Consider the following 27,289-nt stretch of genomic DNA (forward strand, 5'->3'; position numbering starts at 1 on the left):
AGCCACCAACAGTATGCGCCGTCATGGAAAAATTTGCAGTATCTACAAAGCATTAAATGTCGCTGAGGGCAGTTGGGGTGACTCTACACTCACCTCTAATGTTGAGCGCATATATATACAGTGCTACGCCAAGTCAGCGGGAGTACACGCCAGATATATGCGATTCCACGGAATAGGATCGTCTCAGACAGCGGACCACACATACTGTGCCAAAGGCTGAGGTGTACCATAGGAGGAATAGAGTGCGCTTTTTTTGGTCTTCGCATCCCAACACTCTTCAAGATGATGCACGTAATTGTTGTTCTCTTGCAGCTTCCTCGGACACATCATTAATGCACTATCAGCTGCCCTTGTGGCCTGTTTGCTAACCTGTGATTCAGTATTTTGATAGAAAGCACATTTTGTATCTGCAACCTGTCTTGGAGGGTGGCACAGTTTTTGTAACATCACCTAGGTAATCCAGGCATAGATGTTTGAGTTATATTGATAATGGATATTGATGGTCGTTTGAAACAATATTGAAACTGATACCTCATTACTAAATTTGTCCATCCAACCACTGTTAAGAAACAAGTGCTTCATTTCTATTGTACCATTGTGATCTTGAGGTTTTGTTAGACGTAAGCAAATGTACCTTCTCTCCTTGCATAATTGCATGAGACATGTCGCATTTGAATATGAAAAATATAGTGTGATGTATCACCAGTGTGCCATAAGGGAGCTCTGAAAGGGGCTCTGATAAAGTTGCAGTATGCCTAGGCTGTTAAAGCATGCCACTTCGTGAATATTGTCCAGCAAGAATTTTTCTCAACGCACTTTGTAGAAGCCGAGTTATCTACAGTCAAAATTTTAATTTCAGTGTCTTCGTGCCTTTCCTTGTTCTCTCATCACTATATGCGTGCTGGAAGGTCGAGGCACCTCCTCCGGCCTCACCTCCGGGGCCAGAGCTTCCAGACCTGCTGAAGCTACGCCGCTTATTGGCTGCACTCATGGTGGCTGCCTGATGTCCGAAAGAATCTAACCAATAGCCACCTCTCAACATGTATACACAGGTGCGAGTGACGGAGGAGGCTGCGAGTATGAAAAAGTAGCTGGGAAGGGCTCGCCAACTTTCGAGCGTGTTTATGGGTTCTCGACTGTGTGCAGAAGTGTATTATTTGGCTCCAGTGTTCATGACAACAAAGTGCAGCAATTGAGAGAGTTGATGTGCTCTCCTCAGAAGGTATTTCAGAGCACCTTTAAGATTTCAACAGCACACTTCTGACGGGATTCAGAAGGCATCCAAGTATAGGTAGCATACGAGTCGCCTTGTGCAGCACCACAAAATTTATCGTGTATGGTCTTTTACAGCACGTACTTGACCCATTGCACAGCATTCTGTATTACAGGTGCACTATGGCTCACTGTGCAGAATAGCAACCTGTAAACTCGGCACGAAATGGTGAACTTTAAGACTGCATGCTTAACTGAGATGCGTACAAAATCACTAAAATACATTTTGCACATGCATTCCTAGTGAGTTCCTCAGTGAGGTAGTGGGATAATGGTGCACAGTTGCAACATATATTCAGATCAAAGTGTACCTTGCCACAAACTGTGGCATTTTGTTCCAGTTTACGCGAACCACCAACCTGCGTGGTTCAAAATTCACAACCACACCTATACCAACAATTCACAACTAATCAGAAGAGAGGCTTCTTAATTCTTAGGCACCTTAATACTTAAGAGGCGTGTAGCCCACCATAATTAATATCCATATAAGTTTTTAGAATTTTGAAAACGCGGTTACTCTCGGCACTGTGGCCCAACAAATTTTGGCCATTTCAACCAATTGCATACAATGGAGAGGTTGCTTTGCCTGCAAGCTTCTCGAAAGCACGTATGTTTTGGCATAATGTAGACAGAATTTGTTAATTAAGGAGCCTAACATTAATAGTTAAAAAGATAACTATATTAGTTAACCAGCCTGCTAGTTAGCACGTCTTACCTGCATTCTGATGTCCTACACCGCTGACGATGGTATGCCAAAATAGCACTCTTCTAACTCAAAAAGCCTATTTTAAAAATTGTGTAAAGTCTTAAGTGAAACACCCTATATGTTCATACCTAACTGACACGGCCAGGCTTGCTTGCATATGTGATTATCCAGATCAGAACAGCTGTTGCTGCTGGAGTGAAGCATAGCGAAGTGTGAAGGGTAACAAAACAACCTATTCAGCAGCATTTTTAATTTTTAACCCCTTTTTTCACTCTGCAATACATCATTTTAAGTGTCAGCAATAACCAAAGCCTGCATGTGAAAAATGTGATATGTTTAACAACCACTGACATTCACGAACAGTGCTGTTATAAGGCACCTCTTCCTACAGTCTAATTTACTGCTCAGTAATATATCATACTGCATCATGAAATTGTGCCATAGAGACCTTGGTGCTGTGGTGCTATCTTGTAGAGGGGCCTAAATTTGGAGTATATGGCGTTTCTTCCGTGCACTAGTCTTTTCGCACTTCAGTATCCATTATGCAGCACCTAAATTTATTGACTGAATAGCCACGAACCTTTGATTTAATTTGTGTTGAATTTACTGCCTCATCAATGGCCAAGGGCAAATACTCTTACAGATCTACCTAGTTTATGTGTGATATCACAGCAATAATGAAAATAGCACACAATGTTACATACACAGAACAGTAACTGATTTCTCTGCAACCACTGCAGGAGGATGAAAGAAGATTTGATGGAAATGCATTCACTCATTTGAGCTCCGAGAATTGAATCTTGCCTGGTCAGCTATATTGTAGCAGGACAATGTATCGATGAACAGGCTGACTGAACTAAACTTTCTTGGTTACCTTTAGTCTTACTATAAAATACTGTATTTATTCACATCATAAACGAACCCATTACTGTGTTCGTCAAAATATACATTTCTGCTAATAGACCATGCAAGAAATCATAGTGCTTAAATGTTCATTAACTTCTGAAGAACAAGTGCATGAATTGTGTGCCTAAATATAGTAAGCACAAATAAAACATCAACTATTGCCATGCACTAACAATCATCATCATCAGCCTGACTACACCCGCTGCAGAGAAAAAGCCTCTCCCGTGTCTCTCCAATTAACCCTGTCCTTTGTCAGTTGCCGCCACTGTATCCCCGCAAACTTCTTAATCTCATCCGCCCACCTAACCTACTGCCGTCCCCTATTACGTTTGTCTGTTATATAGTTTTCTCTTGAGAGATATTCTTAAATTGCCATTCATGATCTGAGAGAGCCTGTCATATATGCTCCATCCCATTCTTATTTTCCTAGTTATTTTTCTCTCATGATCCGGATCATTGGCCCCTACCTGCCTTAATTACCATTTTCAGCATCTCACTGCCAATTGTGAACTGTTGTTCCCTTGTGAGACATTTGAATATGACTTTGGTTTTCTGTATTTTGATTTTTAGCCCCACCATTCTGCTCTGCTTGTCTAACTCTGATCATGATTTGCAACTCGTGTCCTGAGTTACTTAGCAAGGCAATGTCATCAGCAAATCGTGGATTACTCTTATCCCCAACTCTCTCCATTTAAGGCCCCAAAATACCTCCTGTAAACAGGCGGTGAATAGCATTGGTGAGATTGTGTCTCCTTGCCCGAGACCTTTTCTTATTGCAATTTTATTGCTGACTTTATGAAGGACTATGGTGGCTGTGCAATTGCTATATCTTCCATCATTTTCATATAACACTCTTCTACACCCTGATTCCGCAATGCCTGCATGACAGCAGAGGTTTCCACTGAGTCGAATGCTTTCTCGTAATCAATGAAGGCTATATATAGGGTTTGGTTATATTCTGCGCTCGTAATCAATGAAGACTATATATAGGGTTTGGTTAAATTCTGTGCATTTCTCTATCACCTGACTGATAGTGTGAATGTGATCTATTGTCGAGTATCCTTTACGAAAGCCTGCCTGATCATTTGGTTGACTGAAGTCTAAGGTTGTCCCGACTCTATTAGTGATTACCTTAGTAAATACCTTGTAGGCAACGGACAGTAAGCTGATCGGTCTGTAATTCTTCAAGTCCTTGACGTCTCCTTTCTTATGAATTAAGGTAATGTTAGCGTTCTTCCAAGCTTCCGGTACGCTCGAGGTCACAAGGCATTGCGTATACGGGGTGGCTAGTTTTTCTAGCACAATCTCTCCTCCGTCCTTCAACAAATCTGCTGTTACTTGATCCTCAACAGCTGCTTAAATTTCCCCCTTTGCATTGCTCCTAAGGCTTTCTTTACTTCCTCCTTCATTACTGGCGGGATTTCCCATTGCTGTGCTCAACTGCCTCTCTCAGTAATGTTCTGATTGCATTCGCTACTGTATAGATTTGTGTAAAACTGTTCAGCTACTTTAACTGTCTTATCCATATTGCTAATGACATTGCCCTCTTAGTCTTTTAGCGCATACATCTGGTTTTTACCTATACCTAGTTTTGTCTTCTCTGCTTTTAGGCTACCTCCATTCTTTAGAGCATGCTCGATTTTCTCCATGTTGAACTTCCTTATGTCGACTACCTTGCTTATTTATTAACTTCGATAGCTCTGCTCGTTGTCTGTGGAGTTAGATGTCCTCATACTTTGCCGTTTCTTAATCAGATCTTTAGTCTCCCGAGGTAGCTTTCTGGTATCCTGTCGAAGCATCCTACCACCTACTTCTGCGGCGCACTCCGTAACGATAGCTGTGAGACTACCGTTCATTGTTTCAACATTACGGTTGTCTTCTTCATTTAAAGCTGAAAGTCTGTTCTGCAGTGATATTCTGAATTCCTCTACCTTCCCTCTCAATGCTAACTCGTTAATAGCCTTCTGATTCGCTAGTTTCCTCCGTTCCCTCTTCCAATCAAAGCTAATATGAGACCTCACCATTCTGTGCTCGCTACAACGGACCTTTCCAAGGACCTCCACATCCTCTACGATGCCAGAGTGAGTGCACAGTATGAAGTCTATTTCATTTTTAGTCTCACCATCGGGGCTCTTCCACGTCCGCTTCCTGTTCTCTCGTGCGGAAGAAGGTATTCATGATCCGTAAAATGTTTCTATCTGCGAACTCTACTAATAGCTCTCCCCTGCTATTCCTAGAACCTATGCCATAGTCACCTACCGCCTGGTCTCCAGCCTGCTGTTCAAGACTGAAGCAATATACATCACTACGCCAGCTCCAAGACACATTTTGTCATATGCTTTGTCAGGGGGCATGCAAAATACGTGACTACGGGGCATGGTACGGGGCATGGTGACTACGGGGCATAACAACAGCTGAGTTATCAAGAAGTTTTCAAGTTATCACTCTTTCAGTAGGGGTCTTAAGTCATGAGGCTCTGGCCATGTGCCATGCTAGACTGACCAACCATTGCTGGCCAGTCACCATGTAGTCTGACAGCTGCTACAGAAAATTCAGTTTACGAGCTAGAATCGAAGCACTCGCTAGCCCTTACAGGCATATCAAGCGGGTTCCTCTATTCATTCAAAATCATGTAATATTTTCTTTCTAGAAAATGGGATGGCACAAGCACCTCTGCTTTGAAGCATAGTGTTCACAAAGTACCAGCACTTTCATATTTCTCGACTGAAAGCTGTCGTTGTATGTTGCAGTCAAACAGTTTTAATCGGGTAAATAGTCTGTTTTATGTCATAAGCAGGGACTTCAATAAACCGCACTATTTACAGGCCTCAATTTCTCTCAACAGCATTCAATGATTATGGCAAGGAGGCAACCAGCCCTGAAGGTATGATTTTCTTTCAGAAGCATTAAATGATTATGATTATGAGGCAATCAGTCCTGAAGCTGTGAAGTATGAGAGGTATGCAGTGAGTTCCGACTTTTATATCTTGCTTGATTAGGTGAATTATTTTAAAGATGTCATATTATAACGAGAGCCTGGAGCAAACACTTTTTCCAAAATTATACTCGCTCAAATAGTCCCTCCCCAAGCTTTGACGCACTTTGCAACCAGTGCATTAATGTCAGCATGTCACCATAGAAGAATGGGAGTGACCTTATACGAGACCAACAGCGCACAGAATTGTTGAAAGAGGTGCAGTGAGAAAAGCGCACACTTTGGATGTTGCCTCTTCTTAAGAAATAGCCATAGCCTAACGACATGAGGCCAGGGCTGCATGGCATACAAACAACTGCCCTTGCTCTACATCAGCAGTGACCTGCACACTGCTGGCAGAAATATATTTTTGCATGTGGGGAGTGCAGGGAACAGTGATGGGTTCCTCACGTAAAAGGACATTAGAAAATTACATCCCGAGGCTTTACTTATAGCACACTACTTCTATCTCATGTTCAAGCTCTACATTAGTCAGTTGTGACTTTTTGCAATAAAGTTCATTTACACATTCCTTTCAAGCAGTTATACCCCATACTAGTCTGCTTTCTGTAGTACACTACTGAGTTGAGATGATTTTCGAGAGGAGCACGTGGTTTTCAGAGGCGCAGCTGCAGCCCTGCCAGCAGATTTTGGGGGGCCCCGAAAAGGGCCGTTATCTTCAGAGATGAAAGCAGCGCCAGGCAAGGTTTCTTCAAAGGCTTCAGGGCTGGAGATGTCGATGTAGAAAGGTACATACACACACATTTTGGTGCATGCACCTCAGAAAGGATGACTCCAAAGCTGTGTCATATATCTTCAGTGGCTTATGCCAGCACAACTGCTAGCTGTCTGAATGGTAGTGGCATCCTGCTACTAAGCACAAAGCTACAAGTCACATGCAAGCTGTGCTGCATTTCGATAGATGCAAAATACAGAAGCAGTGTGGCTTTGGCATCCCTGTGCTGATCTCAATGACACAAGTTTGATCCTAACAGCAGCAGCCATAGTTCGATGGAGGTGAAATGCAAAAATGCTTGTGTGCCGTGCGATGTCAGTGCACATAAACCAAACCCAGGTAGTCAAGATGAATGATGCATACTTTGAGCTGTTCCCTTCATACGGAACATATTACTTATGGCAAAGGCTTGCCGCGGTGGCTCAGTGGTTACGGCGCTTGGCTGCTGACCCGAAAGACACGGGTTCGATCCTGGCCGCGGCGGTTGAATTTCTTTGGAGGCAAAATTCTAGAGGCCCGTGTGCTGTGCGATGTCAGTGCACGTTAAAGAACCCCAGGTGGTGGAAATTTCCAGAGCCATTCACTACGGCGTCCCTCATAGCCTGAGTTGCTTTGGGACGTTAAACCCCAATAAACCAAACCGAACTTATGACAAAGGTTCTGCCAATACCAATTCTGGCTTTCAGTGCAGGTGAAGCAGTGGCAAAATGACATGCCCTCGCTTATATCTCAACTTCAGGCATTGGACCTTCTCTTTGATGTCTGACAGGGGCCAGGTCATTATCTCATCGCCAAGAGCACGGCAGCGCCAAATGTTCAGCCTTGATGAGGGGAGTGGGGTCTTGTAAAAATCCTTGGCATTGGGCAAAATGCCAGCCTTGACAGTATTTTCATACACATCGATGATGACAACAGGGCGATCTTCTACAAGGTAGCACTCCCCTACCTTCACACTCCTCTCCATTTGCTGCGTGCTATGGTGTGGCAGCAGTCTTTTCTCCGACATTCTTCTGCTTAGCTGCGCTAGAGGCTTGCTGGACGTCCGTAGCAGCTTCTTCATTTTCCCAAGATGGCTTTCAAATGGGAAAGCACTGAAGCTGTCCAGAGGCCCATGGTCCAGGCATTGCTGTGGCAGATGAATAAGCGAATGAACGTTGTAGACAAGTTGCTTGGGTCCATACAGCTTGCCGAACTCCTGCACAAAATACATGAGCAAGTCCCGAGCAAACTCGTTCAGTGCTGCATGATGTTCTGGCGATACGAGTATGCGTACAGCCACATGAAAAATCACAAAGTGCTCGTACTGCTCTTTTGTTAAAATAGAATTCAGCACAACTGGCCCCAGGTAAAGGAGAAATGAACGAAATTCCGTTGCCTTCCATCTGTCCAGTTCTTCAGTTCCCCTCGGCTTCCGCTGAAAGAAGCTGGGGAAGTCTGTGGCTGCTTCTCGTAACCTGTTATTGAGCTCAGCCCTTTGAACTCTGCCCAGCCTTGCTGCGTGTCCTTTGCAGACCCAGTTTCTGAGAAGGCGCCGCATCACGCCCAGGCAGACGAGGTGCATGTATTCCGTTGGGAAACATGCCACCATGTCGATATTTAGAGATGTAAATGGCGAAACGCCAGTGTGGTGCCGCTCGTCTGCCTGGGAACGAAATGATTCATTTGTGCGCTGCGGTGCATGCAGCTCAGGAAACGTGAGCCTGCCTTCAAGGTAGCACCCTTTCTGACTGCAGCGTTCACATGCGTGATAGCCACTATGGCCAGTAATGGCTTTCACGAAGCTCCTAGCAGGGGCATCGCAGATTACAGCAGCGAGAGTAACATTCGCATGACTTCCTTTGATGACCAGTCCATGACAGGTCAGGTGGTCAACTTCTTTGAGGAATGGGGCCAGGTAGTCTGCAAGGCACGGCGGTTTCCCTGCACCACAGTATGCGCTGACCATGAAAGGTGCAGAAGCGGTAATGTTGGTAACACGGCACAAAATAGGCCACAGCGCAGTCTGGGTGCTTTTATGCAATGGCAGTCCATCAATGTTCACATGAAGCTGGACATTTTGTGGCACAGGTTCATGCCCAACTGCCTGTGCAATTCCGTCCGCAAGGACAAAATGCACAAAAGACCCATCGTGCTCCAGGTTGGCTTTTCTTTCGGTTTTCATCAAGGTCCTTGCGTCTTTGGGAAGGCCTGCGATCCCTTGCCGGCGGCAAAAATTGAGGACGTCATTAAGGCATGTGTGAGTCATATTATGCTTGCTTGCAATGAGGGCTAATTCTTGTGCTGGAGAAAGCTCTGCTTCCACAGGCATTTGAAAGAAAGCTTCACTTTGCTGGCTGCCCGCTGGGTTGACTGGGGATGCAGCATCAGCAGGCATTACTTCACTGCTATCGCTGTCATCTGACTCACTGTCATTTGAGTCACTCTCGCTAGAGTCGCTGCACTGGCTGTTCTGCGCTGAACGATCACCCTCATCTGCGCCGCCTTCTAAACGTGATGTGGGCAAGCGTCCTCCTTGAGAGTCTACTTCGTCGGCTAGTCCGCTGCCGCTGGCGCAAGCACCGTCGGCGCCGACTTGCATTTTCAGCCGCTTGCTTGCCCCTGATCCTGAGGGTGACGGGCCTGGAATGCCGCACAAGTCTTCCGAGGGGGCTTCTTCGCAACCTCGTCGCATCGGAGGGAGTGCAGGGGAAGGCTTGGCTGCGACTTCAGGGATGCCGAGTTCCTCCAAGATTTGTAGATACTGCTTCCTCACGGTGCGGTACTTTTGCCACTTCGATGGCATCGCGTAGCTGAAATAAAGCTGCGCAGTTCCAAGCAGTCCCAAATGTCGAACAAACGATGACCACGAACGAGGACCGACCGCGTGCAGGGACAAACGACAAAAGAGGAAAAGAGGAGAGCGCCAGCAATAGCCAAAGCAGCGAGGCAGCCAGCAGTAGCCAAAGCCAGCAGCGTCAGCGACGTTAGCAGCGTAGAGGAAGGTGGAATTCATAAATAAATGATTAATAAATGAATTCATGATCAAAACTCTGTAGAGGTTTTTTGACCGTGGGTGGAGTGCTTAAAAAGGACCCCATTTGATTCTGCCACCTCCTTTAATTGCTCTTCAGGCCAGTTATCTCTTGCTCTCTCGGTCTGCTGGACAGCACTTTCTCCCAATGTTCAAGTGCTCGGTTGTTACGGCGAAAATATGTTTTAGCAGCTCATATACGCCGGTATATGGTGACGCTGGACATAATCCCGTTGCATGCGCCGTTGGTAGGTCCTGTCGTTCCGCGCTTCCTGTGCACCGAATAGCCAAGTGTGAACGTGGGGACGAATGTTGCAATAACCGTCAAAGGCTGCTGTCATGAATTAGGGCAACAGTCATGGCACTGGCAAAGGCGCGTCATCGTGCAGGCCTGCATGTTTTCGCGTCCTTTTGTATAGTGTACTTGCGATGTTAAAGAACCCCAGGTGGACGAAATTTCCGGGGCCCTTGACTACGGCGGCCCTCATAGCCTGAGTCGCTTTGGGATTTTAAACCCCCATAAACCATAAACCAAACCTTTTGTGTAGTAGTGGTAGGTTTATTTCTTGAGACGCCCATGCATGCAACACATAATGGACATTTATTCTGATATCTACTGCGGTGTATCTTGTGCAGCATTCTCCGAAACTCCGCTCGCTCCAAGGACACGTCTGTTCTGTTCAGTGTTCAGTCCTTCTGGGCTTCATTTGCGCGCGCCACCAGCGTGGACCACCACATGTGAACTTTTCTGCTCTACTCCCCCTCCCAATAGGTCACAGATCAAGGAATCGTGATAGCAATAAAAATATTTAATCAATTTTCTTATGGTAGGTCACGGTGGAAGAAACAGTGTGGTAGGTGCCTCTTATTTACTTTTTAGCTTTTCTCGCTGTCCCTCCTGCGGGACTTTGGATGAAAGCGCTGTAAGTCCTCGGGCAGTGCCGTGCCCACCGTTTTTATCGTGAGCTACTACATATGCCTTATGGGCTCGGGGATTGCTGCAAGATTCGAACAACGACTTTCGATATTTGACTGCGTGTAGTTGCTGAGTCATTGCTGTTTCTTCAGCTTCCTTTGGAAGCCTCGTTCGAATTGACGCGCACGCTCTTACTCCTAGCTTATTGTCCACGATTACTGCTGTCATCGCGTCCCTGTCACCGTATTCCGCCGTACGTTATACATTTATTCGCATTTCATTTGGTGTCTCGTAACATTCAGTATACTCCGGGTGCATACTCCTCGGTACGGGGGAAATGCGGAAACTAAATATGCATCTGCTACCTTACTTCCAGTGACCTTTTTGTCCTATCATGACGATCTTTTTCAGAAGTGTACCCTTCAACGAGTTTTACTTGTGACCATACACCTGAGCCCACAGTGTACCTGAACCACCGTGGCGCTAAAACTTCTCATAAAGAACTTGCAAAACAAAAAATTGAAAATTTTTCTGTTTGTCGCCTGTGGCCGCTTCGTTGGGAGGGAAAAAAATTGTAAGGCTTTTTACCTACGCATCAGTTTCAATACGCCAAAAATTGAGGGTAGTGGCGCTAGTCAACGGTAGGCTTCAATGTGTTTTTTTTTTCGAAAAAGACCTCCATGACGCGTGTTCTTCCTCGATCTCAACGTGCTGTCCGCGCTCCACACGTGCGAGTTCGATTGTCCCGCACGTGTTTTTCAAGCGGAAGATCCCCATTTGAAATCATCGTGCGAGCCGTAAAGTCGATTCGCGTAAGTATACCTGCTGTTCTGTTACGTCGCCTGCTTTGGTTAGGTTAATGCCGTGATTGTGTTCTGCCGAATACCTGTGGTTAGTTGCTCAAAGTTTCACTGAGAAAATTCGGAAGAAAATTGCGCGGGATTGTTGAATAGGTCCTGACAGGGTCCCTATCGCTTCCCCGTGCAGATCAATTACTGAGAGGCGAATTAATAAGAAAAAGAGAAGGTGCTACGCGCTCAGCGCAGCCGTGCGCGCTGGAGCGATAACAGTGAATGCATGCCAAGCCCTTTCTACTGAACTGCTGTGAGCGTTTTCTAGAGACGGCCGAAAAATGCGATTTGGGCTTATTTTTCTCCACTAGCACCAAACGCGAATTTTTGCACGCGACTTGGTTGCCACGTGCAATGGCGTAGCTTGTCACGGTCGTATTTGCTCTCATTGGCGCTGAATTCTTGCTTCAGTTGTGTGATTTAGCGATCTAAAATGCGATTAGGCATGTTTTTTTCCCCTACCTCTTAACACGATTTCCTATACGCGACAGTAATTGCGTAAGATGTAGCGTAGCTTCTCTCTCTAGTATTTTCTTGATGTGTCGCCGAGTTCCTATGTTCAGTGCTGCATTAAGGCATAATTCCGCGGCAGTTCACGTTTCCTTTGCTAATTGATAGGCGAGCCTTGCCGCGGTGGCTCTGTGGTTAGGGCGCTCGACTGCTGAGCCGGAGAACGCGGATTCGATCCCGGCCGTGGCGGCCGCGCTTTGATGGAGGTGAACGCAATGCTCCCGTGTATTGTCCGATGCCAGTGCACGTGTAAGGCCCCCAGATATCGGAAATTACCGGCGCCCTCCATTACGGCGTCCCGCGCCGATGTCGCTTTGGGAACCTCGTGCACCGCCATTGATAGGCGAGTAGTTGGATGTGTTCAGCTACTGACATTGAAGCGTTGCATGCGCAATGTATGGAACGGCATGTCGAATTGCGAGTGTGTGTGAAATTTATGCTTCCCAGCCGTCCTTTTTGAACCCTGTCTTCTCTGTGCAGCATGCCTAAGCGCTTTGCTGTGGTGAGGTTTCCAGAGGAAAACAGTGTGGCAGCTGTCCCCCTGACGTGGCTGTCAGAAGACCACTGTTCATGCCAGTGGCCTGTCACAAGAGGAGTTGACGTCCTCCGCCTGGCAGAGGAGGAGGCTGACCCAGCCTCTGCTGACGGCGAGTGGCAACAGTTTCCTGTGTCTGTTGTCGCCAGGAGCCGTGAGTAATTGCATTATAGACATTATGCAATGAGGGCATAAATGATGAGTCTGCTGTTGTGGAAAGCTCACTGCCTGCCGAGAAGTTTCATTCCCAGCTGCTGCTTTGTCACATATCTGCGAAAGCAAGAGGGTGGATGCATTCTCACCCACTACATGTATAAAGTGTTGTCTTTACTTAATTTGCATTAACTCTACATGGGCAGTATGAATGTTGCATCTCGAAACCAGGGGATGGGAAGCCGCCACTTTTTGAGAACACTTGCTGCTCCCAAGGATCATAGTGTAAGGGTTTAAGACGGCGAGATCTGGTCTGTGGATGTGTCTCTGGCTTTACCATGGCTGTTTGAGGTGTTTTGGGCTGCAGAGCAAGAATCCAAAGGTCTGCTGCTAAAGAGAAGGAATAGCCATACGGCAAAAAGGCTAGTTTGCCTGCAGTTATCATGAACCAGTGCACAGGAATAAGGCTGTTGTGCATACAGGTCGTCAACAAAAATGCTTTGAAAAATGAATAATCGGAGGAAAGGATATTTTCTAGTTATACCTATGTTTACAACATTTACTGAGGCACTTAAGCCTCTTCTTCCTTCTGCCGTCGAGATTGTTTTGCACAGCAATGTACAGGCAAGCTTTTCTCGATAGCTGTGTGCTCAACAGTGCAGTGAATGTTCACATGTCCACTCTCAAGGAGGGACATGCAGATTATAAACTCAAACCTCGACTGGGTACCCTGTTTGCTGCCCGGTCATGGACAACTATGTAGGCTACTGCCTCGACATCTTCATATTTCCATTGCTGTAAGCACTGACAGTATAGGTCAAATGTTTAGGGGAATACCCCAAGGTGGAGTAAATTTGTAATAAGGGAGTAATTACTCATTGGCATCCACCAAAGCACAGCCATACGGCCACAAAGGAAAGCTATACAGTTTTCTCAGAAACTTCGTAGTTAAAGAAAAACTACTTTAAATATGAAGTTTCTGAGAAAGCTGTACAGCTTTCCTTTGTAGCCGTATGGCTGCGTGTGGGTGGATGCCAGTGAGTAATTACTCCCTTATTACTGACAGTATAGCAAGTGGGATGCTGTTGCAGCGAGCACGCTCCATCCACAGAGCCTGGAACATTGCTTGAGCTGCACTATAGGTTTCAACGCAGTTCAGAGCAGCCCCAGGAAACATTCAGCTTGAGCTTTCATTTGTATAGATTTGAAAGTTGCCAAAATTTTGCTGATCATATCCTCATTTATGCAGTTCTTTTTCTGAACACTACCTCACTTTTTGCAAGCCCCGTACGGCTGTCGTAAGCAGTGAAACCATAGCACAAAAGAAAACAAAGCAATCATTGTCTTACAGGAACAAAATGAGCATGAATGCAGTGAGTTTGAACGAATACAAAGTTTTACTTCAGTAGCAACATATGAAAAGGCTGTAAATTAACTCACTAAGAATGATGACACGCTTTGATGCAAGCTGCTTTGTTGCTATGCCATTCACCCATCTGCTGGTAAAGTAATTATACATAGCCGTACAAGGACTTGTCATCTGCAAAGTGAAGTGATTTCTCGAGAAGACAAAGCAATTTAGCGATGCGAGTGCATCACATTCAGCGCAGCATTCTGGCAGATGCAGTTTGTAAGGATCGGTGCCATCACACATTTCAATTTGCAGTTGGAAGCATAGTAGACTTGGTCTCGTGAGCTTTTCAAGCTACAAAGGACCAAGCACATGCACCTTTTATTTTGTCATACTGCTTAAAGTAAACTGAATTAAGACATCAAGCTGCATCACAGTGGTAAACAGCTATGCATCCAGACTAGGGCGTTCTCAAATATAGCAAGTGCTTGCTTTGCGAGCCTGAACTGTCAACATGTGCGAGTGATGTATAGGCCATTGCCAGTTCCTTCTTGGGTTTTTATTCTTCAAAAAGTGGTTGGAGTTGAGCGTAATAGATGAGCTGAATTCCAAAACAGTGTGTGGTAGATGCTTTGGGCTGGGCTGCACTGTGTTTCGTTTTCAAACAGTGATCAGTCCTTTTTTGGCATTTCATGTTAAGAGTTCCAATGAGGTCTGTTGAGGAAAAAAGTTAAATTTTTCAATCCGGTGTCCTTGTAAATAAGTGAAGTTCTTTGCTCCCGAATAAAAATCAGTTCTAAAATAGGAAACAAACTGGATAGAGTTGTCGCTTTGAGGAATATTTGTGTAATACTTGAATGCAAAATGGGGAAAGCATGCGGACTACATATAATCTGCAGCGATGTTATTGTTCACCAGCCCAATCATGGATCTCTTTTAGAAAAGCAATGTTAGAAAAGTTGATCATAGATGTGCCGGATTCCTGTGGATAGTTTAACTCATCAATATGTAGTGCACTTTTTCTTTTTTTTCAACTTGAGGTTAGTCACAGGCATCATGCAGCAATAAGTTTCTCTTTCACGCTTTGGTTTAGGGCAAACTCAAAAGCCGTGTGTGTACCATGTGATTTCAGTGCACATTAAAGGTGGTGGAAATTATTTCAGAGCCTTCCACTACGCTGTCTTTCACATCTTATGTGCAGCTTTGGGAACGACAATAAAGCCACACATAACTGTTCCTGGTAGCTCCTGGTTTGTGTATTGTAGCTGGAGCAAGCAATGATTGTTTTCGAAACTTTTACCAGCGCTGCAACTGGGGACAGGGAACAAGGAGAGACGGAAGGACGAGCGCTACTAACAACTGGCGCTACTAGCAGTTAGCAGCGCTTCTCCTTCCATCTCTCCTTGTTCCCTGTCCCCACTTGCAGCGCTGGTAAAAGTTTTAAATATGACCCAACCAGCTCAAATCTCTGTGAAACAATGATTACAAGAAATACTCTAAGCTTAGGGAGTGGTTTGGAATACGGGCAATTATCTTTCTTCGCTTCTTTCACCCCCTTTATCCCTTCCCTTACGCACGTCGGGTGTCCACTGAGATATGTGAGACAGTTACTGTGCAGTTTCCTTTCCTCAAAAACAATTTTCATTTTTGTTTTGTATGTGGCACTTCATTGCCCATGTGTGTGCGTGCGTGTGTGTGTGTACTCTCCCCAGGGCTGTACTGTTCTTTTAAATCACAAACATGCATTCCTCTCAGGCTTTGCACTGGATACCTGAAAGAGCATACCATCTGTGCCAGCGCATTAATGTCTAGAATTTTATAAAATGTTGTAATTTCTTGTTTTATCAGTGTTTGTGAGGCGTTTGGATTTTTTTTTTGACGTCCAAGTGTAGTCTGACTTTTGCTTGCACTCAGATGTGTCTTAATCAGGGGTTGACCTAGCAAGAGCCCAGGCTTTTGCTTTTGTGTTCTGTACGAGTACTGCCTCATGTGAGTACTGCCTCATGTCTGTCGGTGTGTCACTGCCATGTCCTTTGATTTTGTGGAAAATGCCGCTTTCAGCATACCTGAGATTTTCCCTTTTTTTCAGGCACCTACTTGAACGCAGAGAGAAAAGTCAAGCGATACCAATACAACTCTGCAGTAGAGAGCTCTGCAGTTTCTGGTAATTGAAAAGATCTAAATTTGTAAATAAATTAATGGAGGAAGAGTATCTCAGAGAAAAAGAATGACCATATTTACTCGCATAATAGGCGCACTTTTTTTTTTTCAGAAGGTCTGGCTCAAAGTTCAGGGTGCGCCTAACTCGGGGTAAAATTTCAGAAAATTTTTCGTCTCGCATTCTCGCACTTTAAAACTGAACGTACCATATAAACGCACACGTGTAAGGGCCTTACCATGGTCTACCGAAGGAAAGATTAAATTTTAAAAAAAAAGCTTTTTGTGGCTGTCGAAGGCACGGGTACAGCAACTAGAATTCTAGGCACTGTAGCACGGGATCTGTGGTAGCGTGTTAGTTTATTGTAATTGTAGCTTTCGTGTGCCACTGCAGAGCGGTGCAATTTTTCCACAATGGGCAAGCACCTTAATAGGTACACGGCTGGGAGTTTGCTCTCAAACACAGGAAGTGTGCAGCGGTCCTGAAATCGACGTGGCGGAGAAATGCAGCAGTTGCGACTGGGCGTGCCTAAATTTTCGTATGTGACTCCAAGTGCCGTGGTTTTCGTGGGCTGAAGTCGGGAAAGTTTCCAGCTGGAGATGAAGCTTTCCAAACAGACATTTAAAGTGAGCATCCCTGTAAACTGCGTGTGGCTGTTCCATGCGATGTCGTTGTGCGTGCTGTGGGTCCGCAGCAGCTGCGACGGCAGTAGCTCCAGTGAGGACTAGTAGTCAGTCCAGCTGTTAAAATAAGCTCGGGTTGTGGAATGTGCACGAGTGTCTTCTTTTTTCTTCACCTGAGATGGGGGAGGCGGGAGGGCGTCGGCTTGCAGTTGTGTACATACAGTATTGATCAAGTGCAAAGTTCTGGGTGCGCCTATTATGCGAGTAAATACGGTATTTATGAAGTCTCAGTTACGAGATCTTCATGGAACATGTGGTTCTGTGTGCCGATTCCAGTTATGCCATTTAATGCTATGTAAAAGAAGCCCTTGTGCATATGATTACTATGTTGCACGTTTTTTGTCTGAAGCTTTTAAGATTATTTTACTGCTCCAAACTTGCTTAAATGGATGTCATTAATTTGTCGTGACAGCAAGGAATGTAATAAGGGCAAATTTATCACCTTGCTAATCGCATAACTTGTGGAAATGGAACCAAGAACTTCCTTTCTCATTTCTAAACTGACCACTTGAAAACCTTGACAGAAATTTTATGACAGCCAGCGTGACGTATTACTCGTATTGCATTGTTTACAAGGCAGTGGTATGCATTTTGTAAGTTGCCTGCAGTGAAGATTTCTTTAAAGCCAATGAGAACAACATTGCATTGCATATACTGTAAAAGCTTGTTAATTTGAACCTCAATGGACCAAGAACATAAATAGTTTAAATGTCTAATGACCTTGAAAAAACTTCAGAAGTTCTTCCATGACAATAAACTTATTTTGTAAGACTGGGTGATGGGTTCCCAGCTTTTCAGATAACAGCTTGGCACTGACTAGTTTTTCATGTTTCCATTAATGATTTATTTTGGGCAAACTGTTGAGAGTGTTTAAGTAGAATTGCTCAAGATCACAAGGGCCTTCCTGGCATACTGTGCGGTTCAACACGGTGCGCAGCACTGCTGCTGTGTCAAACCCCTCACAAGTGGCACCGTCAGCGGCGAGAAGACTTCACTGCACAAACAGCAAATGGCACATGACAAGCGCACAGTTTCAGCTACTCTCGAAAGCTACTCTGCAGCATGGAATTCATCTTGCCATGCCAGTCATACCGGTTCGATATAATATAACAATTCCTTCCTGAATTGGTTCCACTTTTGACTTTCCCATCCTTTGCCATTCACTGGAGTGACACCATGCCCTAGACTTCAACAAATAACCAAGAGTGAATGAGGGGCGTGGCGTCTCTACAACCAATGAGCAAATGGGGAAATTCAAAAATGGATTGGGATTGGTTTGGGAATCATTATATTATACCACCCCTGTATGTTGCCTTCAGTCAGGGGCCCGTTCAAATAAACCGGGGCAATACCCATAGCATCTGAATTAATCATCGGTATGGCGCCATAGACATATTGTATTTACTCAAATGTTACGCGACCACGATAGTAACACAGTGGTCGACTTTGTGTACACAAAACAGGAAAAAAAGAGTGTGTAATAGTGATGTGAGAAACGAGGCTGAAGTTCGACAGAGATTTACTAGCAAGTATAAAAAAAAGAAATGGCTTTCCTGTGGCTCACTTTCATAGAAAATTAAGGACGTGCCTGTACAGGAGTTACTAACAGCGTTACCACGGGAAAGTTTTGCGTGCCCCTTTTGTCATGAGAGTAGTGAAAAAGATCAGATAAGACCAATATGATAATCAAGGATTCCCGCCATGCTGTCGCTATGTCAACTTCTTTTCAAAACTGAAACTTCTCGCAGTCTCAACCACGAGGGTGAGCCTTCCGAATGCCAGTGGTCGTCCTTGGCAGCATTTAAAAGAGCTATCATCCAACGCTTCGAGCCGCTGTAAAATTTCGTGAATTTGATGCTAGCGAAAAGTCTGTCAGGAACGGAGAAGAGCAGCGAGGGCACCTTTTCGGGCGCAACAGCAGCATTAAGCTTTCCGTGCTCCGGAATCTGATCACTAGCGTTAGCTTGTGACATCAGTGGTGCTGCAGGTGTTATAGTGTTCACTGAACTTTAAGAGAGCAAAACAATGGCCTTTACAACCTTGTGTGTTGTACTGTGTTTCCTCTGGAAGGTGCATGGAATTTGCGCTCAGTGTGCTAGGGAGCCATCTCTGGTGAATAGGTTCTCGCTGCTTTGCTGCTACTCTGATATGTGAGGTGCCGTGCCGCCGCCTCAGCTAAGTACTTGTGGCTCAGACTTTCTGTTGGTAAGCCAATGCGGTATTCTAACTTCATTCTTGTTCTTTTTTTTCGTTTCCTGAACTTTGGGACTAACTTGTCCTGCACCTTCAACAAACATTTGCATAAATTAGGCATAGTGTAAATTTTTCTTTTAATTATACTCGATTATAATGCAAGGGCGGACTTTGTGTTTTCACTTCTGGTTAAAAAACTCGATACATTTCAGTACATACGGTAAAGCACCTTTGGCCAGGACTAAGTAGTAAATAGGTTTTTGAGGAAAGGAAATGGCGTAGTATCTGCCTTATATATCTCACACCTGAACCGTACGGTAAGGATAGGGAGGAAGGTAGGAGTGAAAGAACAGAGAGAGAAAGAGATGCCGTAGTGGAGGTCTCTGGAATAACTTCGACCATCTGGGGATTTTCGACATGCACCGACATCGCTCAGCACACGGGCGCCTCTTGCATTTCAGCTCCATCAAAACGTGGCCGCTGCAGTCGGATTCGAACCTGGGTACTCCGGCTCGGTAGACCTTACCACTGAGCCACCGCGGCGGGTAGTCTAAGTTGGCAGTTTCAATTTTCCGGGTTTCTGAGTTCAGGGGGGGTCAAAACAACGAGCTTTTACTGTATTATTTTTATTTTATTTATTTTAATGATACTGTTGACCCTCGCTTGAGGGTCGTTACAGGGAGGGAATACAAATGCAATGTACAACAGAAAAAATTCATGTCTCATAACATCAAGTTGGGTGGCCCCGACACAAAATATCGATAGAACGTTCGAACTTGTGCACGTCCGATTGCTCAACAACTTCAACTGGCAAAGCATTCCACATTTCGATGACATCAGGAAAAAAAGAGTACCTAAAACACCTAAAGTACCTAAAGAGTACATAAGGAGGCTGGCTTATATTTGCATGTAATCAAATGGCATTTTTGGAATCTGCAATAAACATATGTATTCCTTAAGATTTCATAAGTGAATTCATTCACAAATTTTGGTCGAAGATCCTCTTTCTTGTAATGTGCAACGTGTATGCTTACCCGCCTTCTGTCTTCTTTAGGGGATGAATTGGCTGCCCGTTTGGAGCCTCCGGTTCAACTGCCATCGCCCCGTAAGCCATCACTAATTTTTGTGTTCAATTGTAGAGTTCAATTCTTTTCACACAGCCTTTTTGGCACTCACTTTCTTGTAAGAAGTGTGCTCATGTATTATGTTGGCAAGTGTTGGAGAGAAGTGTGAATTTGAACTAAGGGAGGGAGGAAGGACTCCATATGCTGACTGCTTTAACAAGAGGTAGTTAAGCGCCTTCATCAAATTGCAGATGAGGACAAGTTTTCCATCTCAAAAACAGTGGTCAGTGTACTGACGCTTTCCTCCCGTTTAAGTTTGCACTTATTCCTGCTCAGTTCTGCCAAAGGAAGCTTGGAAAGTTCACCTGCCATTTACCAGTAGCACTGTTGTTAATTGCAGTTTTTCACATTGTTTGCATTGCCACTAATGCTGCATTTCTTGTTTGCCTTCAGCCTCATTCTGCAATGCCCAAAGGGATAAGGAGGGAGAGGAGCACGGGGACATTGCAGAAGCTGAGGCCACCAGCCATCAGGCCGCCGCTGATCGTGAGGCTCTTGACTTTCATTACTCATATATCTGTGTCACCTTTTGGAGTACTAAAGCTTGATTTGCCAGGTTTCAAAATTTGTGCATTATGAATAGTTGCTGCTGGTGCAAACACTCGCTGCAGCATTTTTTTCCCTTTTTTTTGGACTTAGAGTTTGGAACACATAGCCGATCACACACAGTTCTGTACTGCAACGAGGGCGGGAGCTGGGAGGGGAACTGACAGCACTGGCATGCTTGGCTTTCCTACAGCATTCACAGCTGTGAGCAAAAGAGGAGAGACCACGCCAGTGACGATGACTGTGATTTTTCTACGTATAAGAGCGTGCCTGGAGGGAGTGTGTGGGCAGACAAACATATTTGGTCGGGTACCATATCCATATCTTGAAAACAGGTGCTGCACAGTGAGAAAGCGCTGGCACGTAGTTCTGTCTGTTTGCGTGGTCTCTCCACTTCGGTACTGGTGCAGACAGAAGTAAACGGAGCGTGCTGCACAAGAAAAAACTGTATTAGCACTGCCTCACTGAGCCAGACGAAAGCTTAAAATCGCCAGGTGCATGTGCACATCCCTAACCGGTGCGACCCTCCCATTGCTTTGCTTGCCTTGCTTTCGGCCGGTGTCAGTGTTGCACTATTGATAGTATGATCTGATGGTTGGGCCCTTTGTAGTGAGTGAGCATTTTGGAATGTGCAGACTGCTTCCTTGCTTTATCTGGGACAGCTGTAGGCATGTTTCTGCAGCAAATATCCAGTGTGTTTCGAAGTTTTGTTGCCGCTGGAACTCGACCGCGTGTCTCTGTCGACCAAATATGCTCGAAACACTCAACATGTCACCATAGTTTTCGGTTGGTTTGATATAGTTACCATTTATTTTCTGCCTTGTTTTTGCGTGGCGCCAATGCAGCCAGCAATGCATGCTCCCTGTACATCTCTCCTGCAGCACATTGCTCCTGCACTGGAGCGTGCTGTAGTTGCTGAGCTTAAAATAAGGTGAAACTCCTGCTCCTGGCGCCGGTTGTAGTGCATTCCAGCGTCGCCAGGATAGTGCTTGGTTGCAATATGTATACTGTAAAACAGACTGATGTCTGTATATAACCCATCGCAGTTAAGCTCTCTAGCTCGGACAGAGCAGCTACAACTGCTGGCTGGAATCTCTCGTGGTTCATTTCATGATTAGTGGGTGCACATGGGTACGTGGGCCAAATCGTGCTCGGGTGGCACACACCAGTGACGCACCCGAGCTTTGCTCCGCACATGAGCATGATATGCGGCCCACTGTCTCGGTGGCGTTAAGGTAAGGCGATAAGAGCAGGTTTCAGTGCAGGAGAGACGGGACCCCGCAGGAGCAAGGCAAATCATCAGTGTGACTATAGTAAATGAATTCGAAACTGTGGCGGTAAATAGAGTGCTTCAAGTGTGTTTGGCGCAATTGAGTGCCCAAACAACAAAAATTCGAAACACGCAGGTTGTTTCCGGTACAAATATGCCTACACCTGGCTCAGACAAAGCTTCTTAGTGGCAGCGTTGTCCTTGCTGGTTCTGCCATGTCAAGGCAGTGGTCAGCGCATTGTGAAATGCCTGCTCGCTACAAAGGGCGTGACAATCCCATCATAATCATCATTAGCGCAACACTGACGCTGGTCGAATGCGAGGCAAGCTAAGCAATCAGAGGGTCGCACTGGTTGAGGCCTGCATATATATGCACGTGGCAATTATTAGCACTTAGCATTAGCGTTAGATATCAGCACTTTGAGGGCACAACATATACACTGATCGCAGCATCACTGGCATAAACAGTGAAACCTAATTTAATTGGAAGTCATCAGGACTGCAAAAAATATTCTAATTAACCGGGTTTTCGAATTAACAGACCGCAGCAAAAAAAAATGGACGCAGACAAAAATTTTGTTGCAAGAATATGCTACCTTTGTGATTACATTATAATTACCTAAGAAAGGTTGACTCTCCAGCTCGTAGCCCTTGCTGGCCCTCCCCCCAAAAAAGGTCATTGCACATCCTAGCCCTGCATGCTTTGTCCCACCGCTGCATTTTGTTTTGTAGTTTCCCACTGGATGGCATCGCGGCGCACGCGAAACTGAAAGCGACAAATGTGTAACTACGCAATTATAAGGACAGCAGTCTGAAGCCACTGGAAATAACAAGCAGAAAAGCGGTGTTCCACACTCTCATGTGGCCTCTATGACAAGCAACAAACTAAACTACGATTCTGTAGTTTCATACTGCGGTGCGATGCACACCCTGGATATTAACGGTTGTAAATGTGTCCTTGTACTACCTACCCCTTGTCCAAGGAAGTGATCGCCAGCGCACATGAGCTGGGTAAACAGCGCACAATTTGAATTTTCGTCAGAGGAACTGATTAGCATGCGAATTAGCAGCTTTTTTTATGTAAGGAGCCCCATGCATCCTGCCGGTGAACAGGCACCAGCACGGGGTGCGTACTACCTGGTGCTCGTCCAAACAACCTTAGACACCATTAGATAGATTAACTCTGTGTGCAGGTCGATCCCGAATTTCAGAATGATCCTAATTTGAAGGTTGACCTAACCCTCTTATCATGGCACACTACTCAAAGAAACGGCGCAGGGTGGCATTGCGTGCGAGTCAACCTGTCGCGGGCACATCAGAATGGTCGCATTGTGAAGCACACACTGACGATGTTAGGTGCAGGAGGTGCTTTGATGCCAGCACCTCTTCTAGGTGCTGTCTTGACCACGACCAGGCTGGAGATGAGCAACAAGCATGCACACCACAGCCTCTAGTTTGGCCATGTCTTGACGAAGCGTTGGGGAGCCTGTCACGTGGAAGCTGGTATTCTCGCCTGCGTTGCAGTATAACATGTCTTTTCCTCTGAAGGCGCATGCTTCAGCGGTCCACAAGTCGTAGCTGATTCGTTTTTTGCTGAGAGTACTGGGACTGGGGTGCTTTGCATATTGAGCATCGGCATTACTAATCGGCAATGCTTTGCAGCGCTGCCTCGCGGCTGGAAGTGGCTGTCACTTCATCAGTTTGTGGCAAAATCAGGATCGGACATCCTCGCATGGCATCTCAGATCATCAAATAACCGGGCTAGTGCATGCCGCTGCTTTGAATTATATGATCAAATTTGCAGTATAAATAATGGGATTGCAGAAATTCTTCAAATTATCCGTGATTTCGAACCAACAGAGTTCGAATTATTGAGGTTATCCTGTATGTGGATGTGTCACTGTCTGATGTGCAGAAGCCTCCTCTGACTTAAATGTTTGTTTCAGCGATCACTCTGCGGGTGTTGCACCTTCTCCTGGAGGTGCGCCAGCAGCTGCGTCACAATTCTCAGCAGAATGAGAAGATTTTGGAGAAGCTGGCGGCGCTGGAGGCAGCGAACGGGGCTCAGGCTCCCGCTTCAGCCCCTCCAGCCCCAAGTGTGGAGCTGCCCACCCTACCTGCCTATACCCTAGAAGAATTGGAGGTAGCGGAAGCAGCAGTTCGGGATTCGGGCGTGGCCGCTGCTGTGGTAATCTCCTGTTTGTTTAGTTTTTTGCAGTGATTGCAGTGACCAGTAACAAATGTATGTCGGTTTTGTGCTTGTTTTTCCTAGTTCTATTAACAAATAAGTCACCCGCCAAGATTAGTTGGATGCAGTGGTTAGTAATGATGCTTTTCTTACCCATAATCTCTACTTAATGTGGCATGTGAATATACATATTAACCTTTTCTGGTCAGGTATACGGTATTGTTCATGTTTATCGTGAAGGCTTCAAAACATTTTTTCGCCTCAACCGCTGGCTCGTTTGGGGTAAAACTGGGCACAGAGCTTGTGTGCTGTGGTAACTTTTGTCCCATAGCATGCTTTGCAATGATACTTACTTGAATCAGCCGCAAATAATGCAACTCTGTAATCGTTTGCACCGAGATCCACGAACTGAAAGCCGCCACCAACGCCAGATTGCCACGAAGGGCGGCAGTGGTGCCGTCGAGGGACCTGCGCAGCTTGTGATGTTGATCTCGACACACTTTGTGTCGTGGCGCATTCCTCCGTAAACAACAGATGGCGCCACGAACACCATTTTGTCAAAAACCTAGGGTTGCCGGCTTTCAGTTCATCAGTTTCGAACCGAACGATTACGGGTTTGCATCATGTGCGGCTGAACCAGGCAAGTACTTTTGACAAACTTACTACGAGTCAAAAGTTACCTGCAATACCCAAGTTCAGTGCACATTTTCAGTATAAACGAGCCAGCGGTTGGGGCGAGAAAATTTTTTAAAGTCTTCGCAATAAAGGTGTGCAATACTGTTCTTTCCCCACTGACTGCTTCACGAGTCAGTGTTCGTTTAGGTCTTTAGCCTCTCGCAAAGAAAGGGAGTGGCATGTCATGATTTGGTTATAAACACTTACTTGGTTATGAAGCATTTTTTTTTCAGCTTCGCCGGGGCTTCAGCGGAACTGCGTCTCCTTTCTGTTTTGTTTTCTGTTTGGTGCTGACAGGTAGCTACTACGGTTGAAGATACAGTGTTATGACCAAAAAGAGGTCGTGTCGCATTTCTTATATTTTTGTAGCAGAGGAACCTGGTCCGCTTGGGTGGACGGTCCTTGCGGGAGGTGGGGTCGAATATTATGACGAACATCATGGGTGTGAGGGTGCAGGAGCAGTTTAGCCTTCACGGACGGAAGGGAAAGAAGGCATTCATCAACATGACGCTGTGCACGGTGGCGACAGGTATATTTCATTTTTATTTTGCCGCCGCGGTGGCTCAGCGGTTATGGTGCTCGGCTGCTGACCCAAAAGACGCGGGTTCGATCCCGGCCGCGGCGGCTAGAATTTCTTTGGAGGAGAAATTCTAGAGGCCCGTGTGCTGTGCGATGTCAGTGCACGTTAAAGAACCCCAGGTGGTCGAAATTTCCGGAGCCCTCCACTACGGCGTCTCTCATAGCCTTAGTCGCTTTGGGACGTTAAACCCCATAAACCAACCAACCAACCATTTTTATTTTCTATTCTTCTGCTGCCTGTAGACAGTACTACGTGCTGCCACATATTTCAAGAGTATGCAAATATTCCAGCAGTTTGAATAGTGAAATCAGCACCCTCCTATGTGTGGGATTATTCAAATGAATCAAATCTGTTTGTTCAAAATTGTTCATAATGTTGTCAACTGCTGGAATGCTTTCAAACAATTGCCACAATGTTCAAATAAGACCTGCTGCATTTTTCTTCAGCTGTTTCAAAAACGGCGCCTACACCAATGCCATGAGCCATTCTGACGCAATTCATATGCATGGGACGAAGAGTTCAGTGCCACAGCATGGTCCATTTGTGTAGCAGTATACACAGGACTCGTACATGGCCTTGAAATCTGGACAGCACATAGGGGCTCAAGCAAGCTCGGAAAACCATGCTTTGATGGCAGATCTCTGAGGCTATGGCTCATATGTAGCAGGCACCCATGTTTTGTTCACAGGTGCAGCCTCTATTTTATTCTCATTAGTCAAAAATAGCCCGTACATATAACGTTATGCTTATAGATGTAATATGCTGACTTCATGTTACAGCCACTTAGAGGAGATTAGGGTTGCATCTTTTATCTGCTGGGAGGTTAGCCTTTAGTATTGTAACACAGCACCGTCACTGATGCTATATTTGGCACGATTCTCATTTTGTACGAATATTAGAACAAGTAGTGAATATTAGTTTGATTCCTCTTCAGTTTGGTTTTTAGCTAAACTATTTGTATTTGATGTTGAGAAAATACTGTCGCATGCCCCTAAATGTTGTATTTAATGTAAACTTGTTTTACACAGGTGCGATTACTGAGAAGCAGGGGGTTGACCAGGCTGAAGCACTGGGATTTATTCGAAGGTGGCTGCCGGGGTCAGTTGACCGAGGAGGCGGCAGGAAGAGGAGGTATGCCGAGGAGTTTAGGCAACCCCTCCAACCTGCCGTCTCGGCAGCCACCCAGCCCAGCGCTGGCTCTTCCCCCTGCTCGCTCGCCCTGCCCTGCACCCCACCCCAGGCCCTGCCTGGCACCCTACCCCAAATCGAGCATCCCACCCAAAGTCCTGCCTCCCACCCAGTCCTTGCCCCCACCCAAGCCCTGCCCCGCACACCAGTCCTGCCCCGCACACCTATCCTGCCCCGCACCCTTGCCCTGCCACGTACCCCACCCCTGTCTCGCACCCAAGCACAGTACCCCACCACTAGCCCTGCCCAGCACCCCACCATGAACCCTGCACAGCACCCTACCGCAAGCCTGGCACCCCACTTCACCACGAGCCCGGCACTCCATCCAAAGTCGTGTCCCCTTCCGAACCCCTAGCCCTCCCTGCCTAGCGCACCTCACGTTTCAAAAAGATTTTCAAAAATAACAGCGCGAAAAACGGGGATGAAGGGTAGAAAAACACAGGACAAGCACTGTCCTGATCAGTGCTTGTCCTTTGTTTTTCTACCCCTCGTCCCCGTTTCTCGCGCTGCTATTTTTGAAATGTATCACCAACTCGCCCGCCTAGCTATCGTGTTGAAAAAATAAAGATCTTATTTTGTGAATACTTTTGGTTGCCTCATTTCTTGCTTACCTTCCTGTGGGTTGGTAGGTGGAATTGTACCATATTTTCGAAAAGTAACCAGGGTGCATAGTTTGCATCACAGTTGTATAAGGGAATCCGTAATTCCCTAACGATGAGTTCTGGACGGTGAGGAGATCCTAGGGTTCTTACCCTACATATGTT

General features: G+C 45.8%; 2 protein-coding genes across 2 annotated transcripts; one reads left to right on the plus strand and one right to left on the minus strand.

The window, feature by feature from the left end:
- Positions 1–6,723: 6,723 nt before the first annotated feature.
- LOC149355868 (uncharacterized) lies at positions 6,724–9,376 on the minus strand. Its single transcript, XM_089577709.1, has one exon. It carries the CDS (start codon positions 9,374–9,376, stop codon positions 7,277–7,279), a length of 2,100 nt encoding a protein of 699 aa, XP_089433835.1. The 3' UTR covers positions 6,724–7,276.
- A 1,845-nt stretch (positions 9,377–11,221) lies between these two features.
- On the plus strand, positions 11,222–26,880 carry LOC149355869 (uncharacterized). The gene is made up of 8 exons (XM_089576210.1): positions 11,222–11,332; positions 12,362–12,570; positions 16,010–16,084; positions 20,009–20,059; positions 20,472–20,564; positions 23,841–24,082; positions 25,127–25,286; positions 26,366–26,880. The coding sequence occupies exons 2-8, from the start codon at positions 12,363–12,365 to the stop codon at positions 26,878–26,880; spliced, it is 1,344 nt and encodes a 447-aa protein (XP_089432336.1). The 5' UTR covers positions 11,222–11,332; position 12,362.
- The last annotated feature ends 409 nt before the right edge of the window (positions 26,881–27,289 follow it).

The sequence above is a fragment of the Amblyomma mixtum genome, chromosome 3 (assembly GCF_055824585.1).
Source record: "Amblyomma mixtum isolate Tamu chromosome 3, ASM5582458v1, whole genome shotgun sequence".
Lineage (NCBI taxonomy): Eukaryota > Metazoa > Arthropoda > Arachnida > Ixodida > Ixodidae > Amblyomma > Amblyomma mixtum.

Coding starts and splice junctions, on each gene's coding strand:
- LOC149355869 (XM_089576210.1), top strand. CDS start 12,363: ATGCCTAAGCGCTTTGCTGTGGTGAGGTTTCCAGAGGAAAACAGTGTG. Junction 12,571..16,009: donor GTCTGTTGTCGCCAGGAGCC/GTGAGTAATTGC, acceptor CCTTTTTTTCAG/GCACCTACTTGAACGCAGAG. Junction 20,565..23,840: donor CCATCAGGCCGCCGCTGATC/GTGAGGCTCTTG, acceptor TGTTTGTTTCAG/CGATCACTCTGCGGGTGTTG.
- LOC149355868 (XM_089577709.1), bottom strand. CDS start 9,376: ATGCCATCGAAGTGGCAAAAGTACCGCACCGTGAGGAAGCAGTATCTA.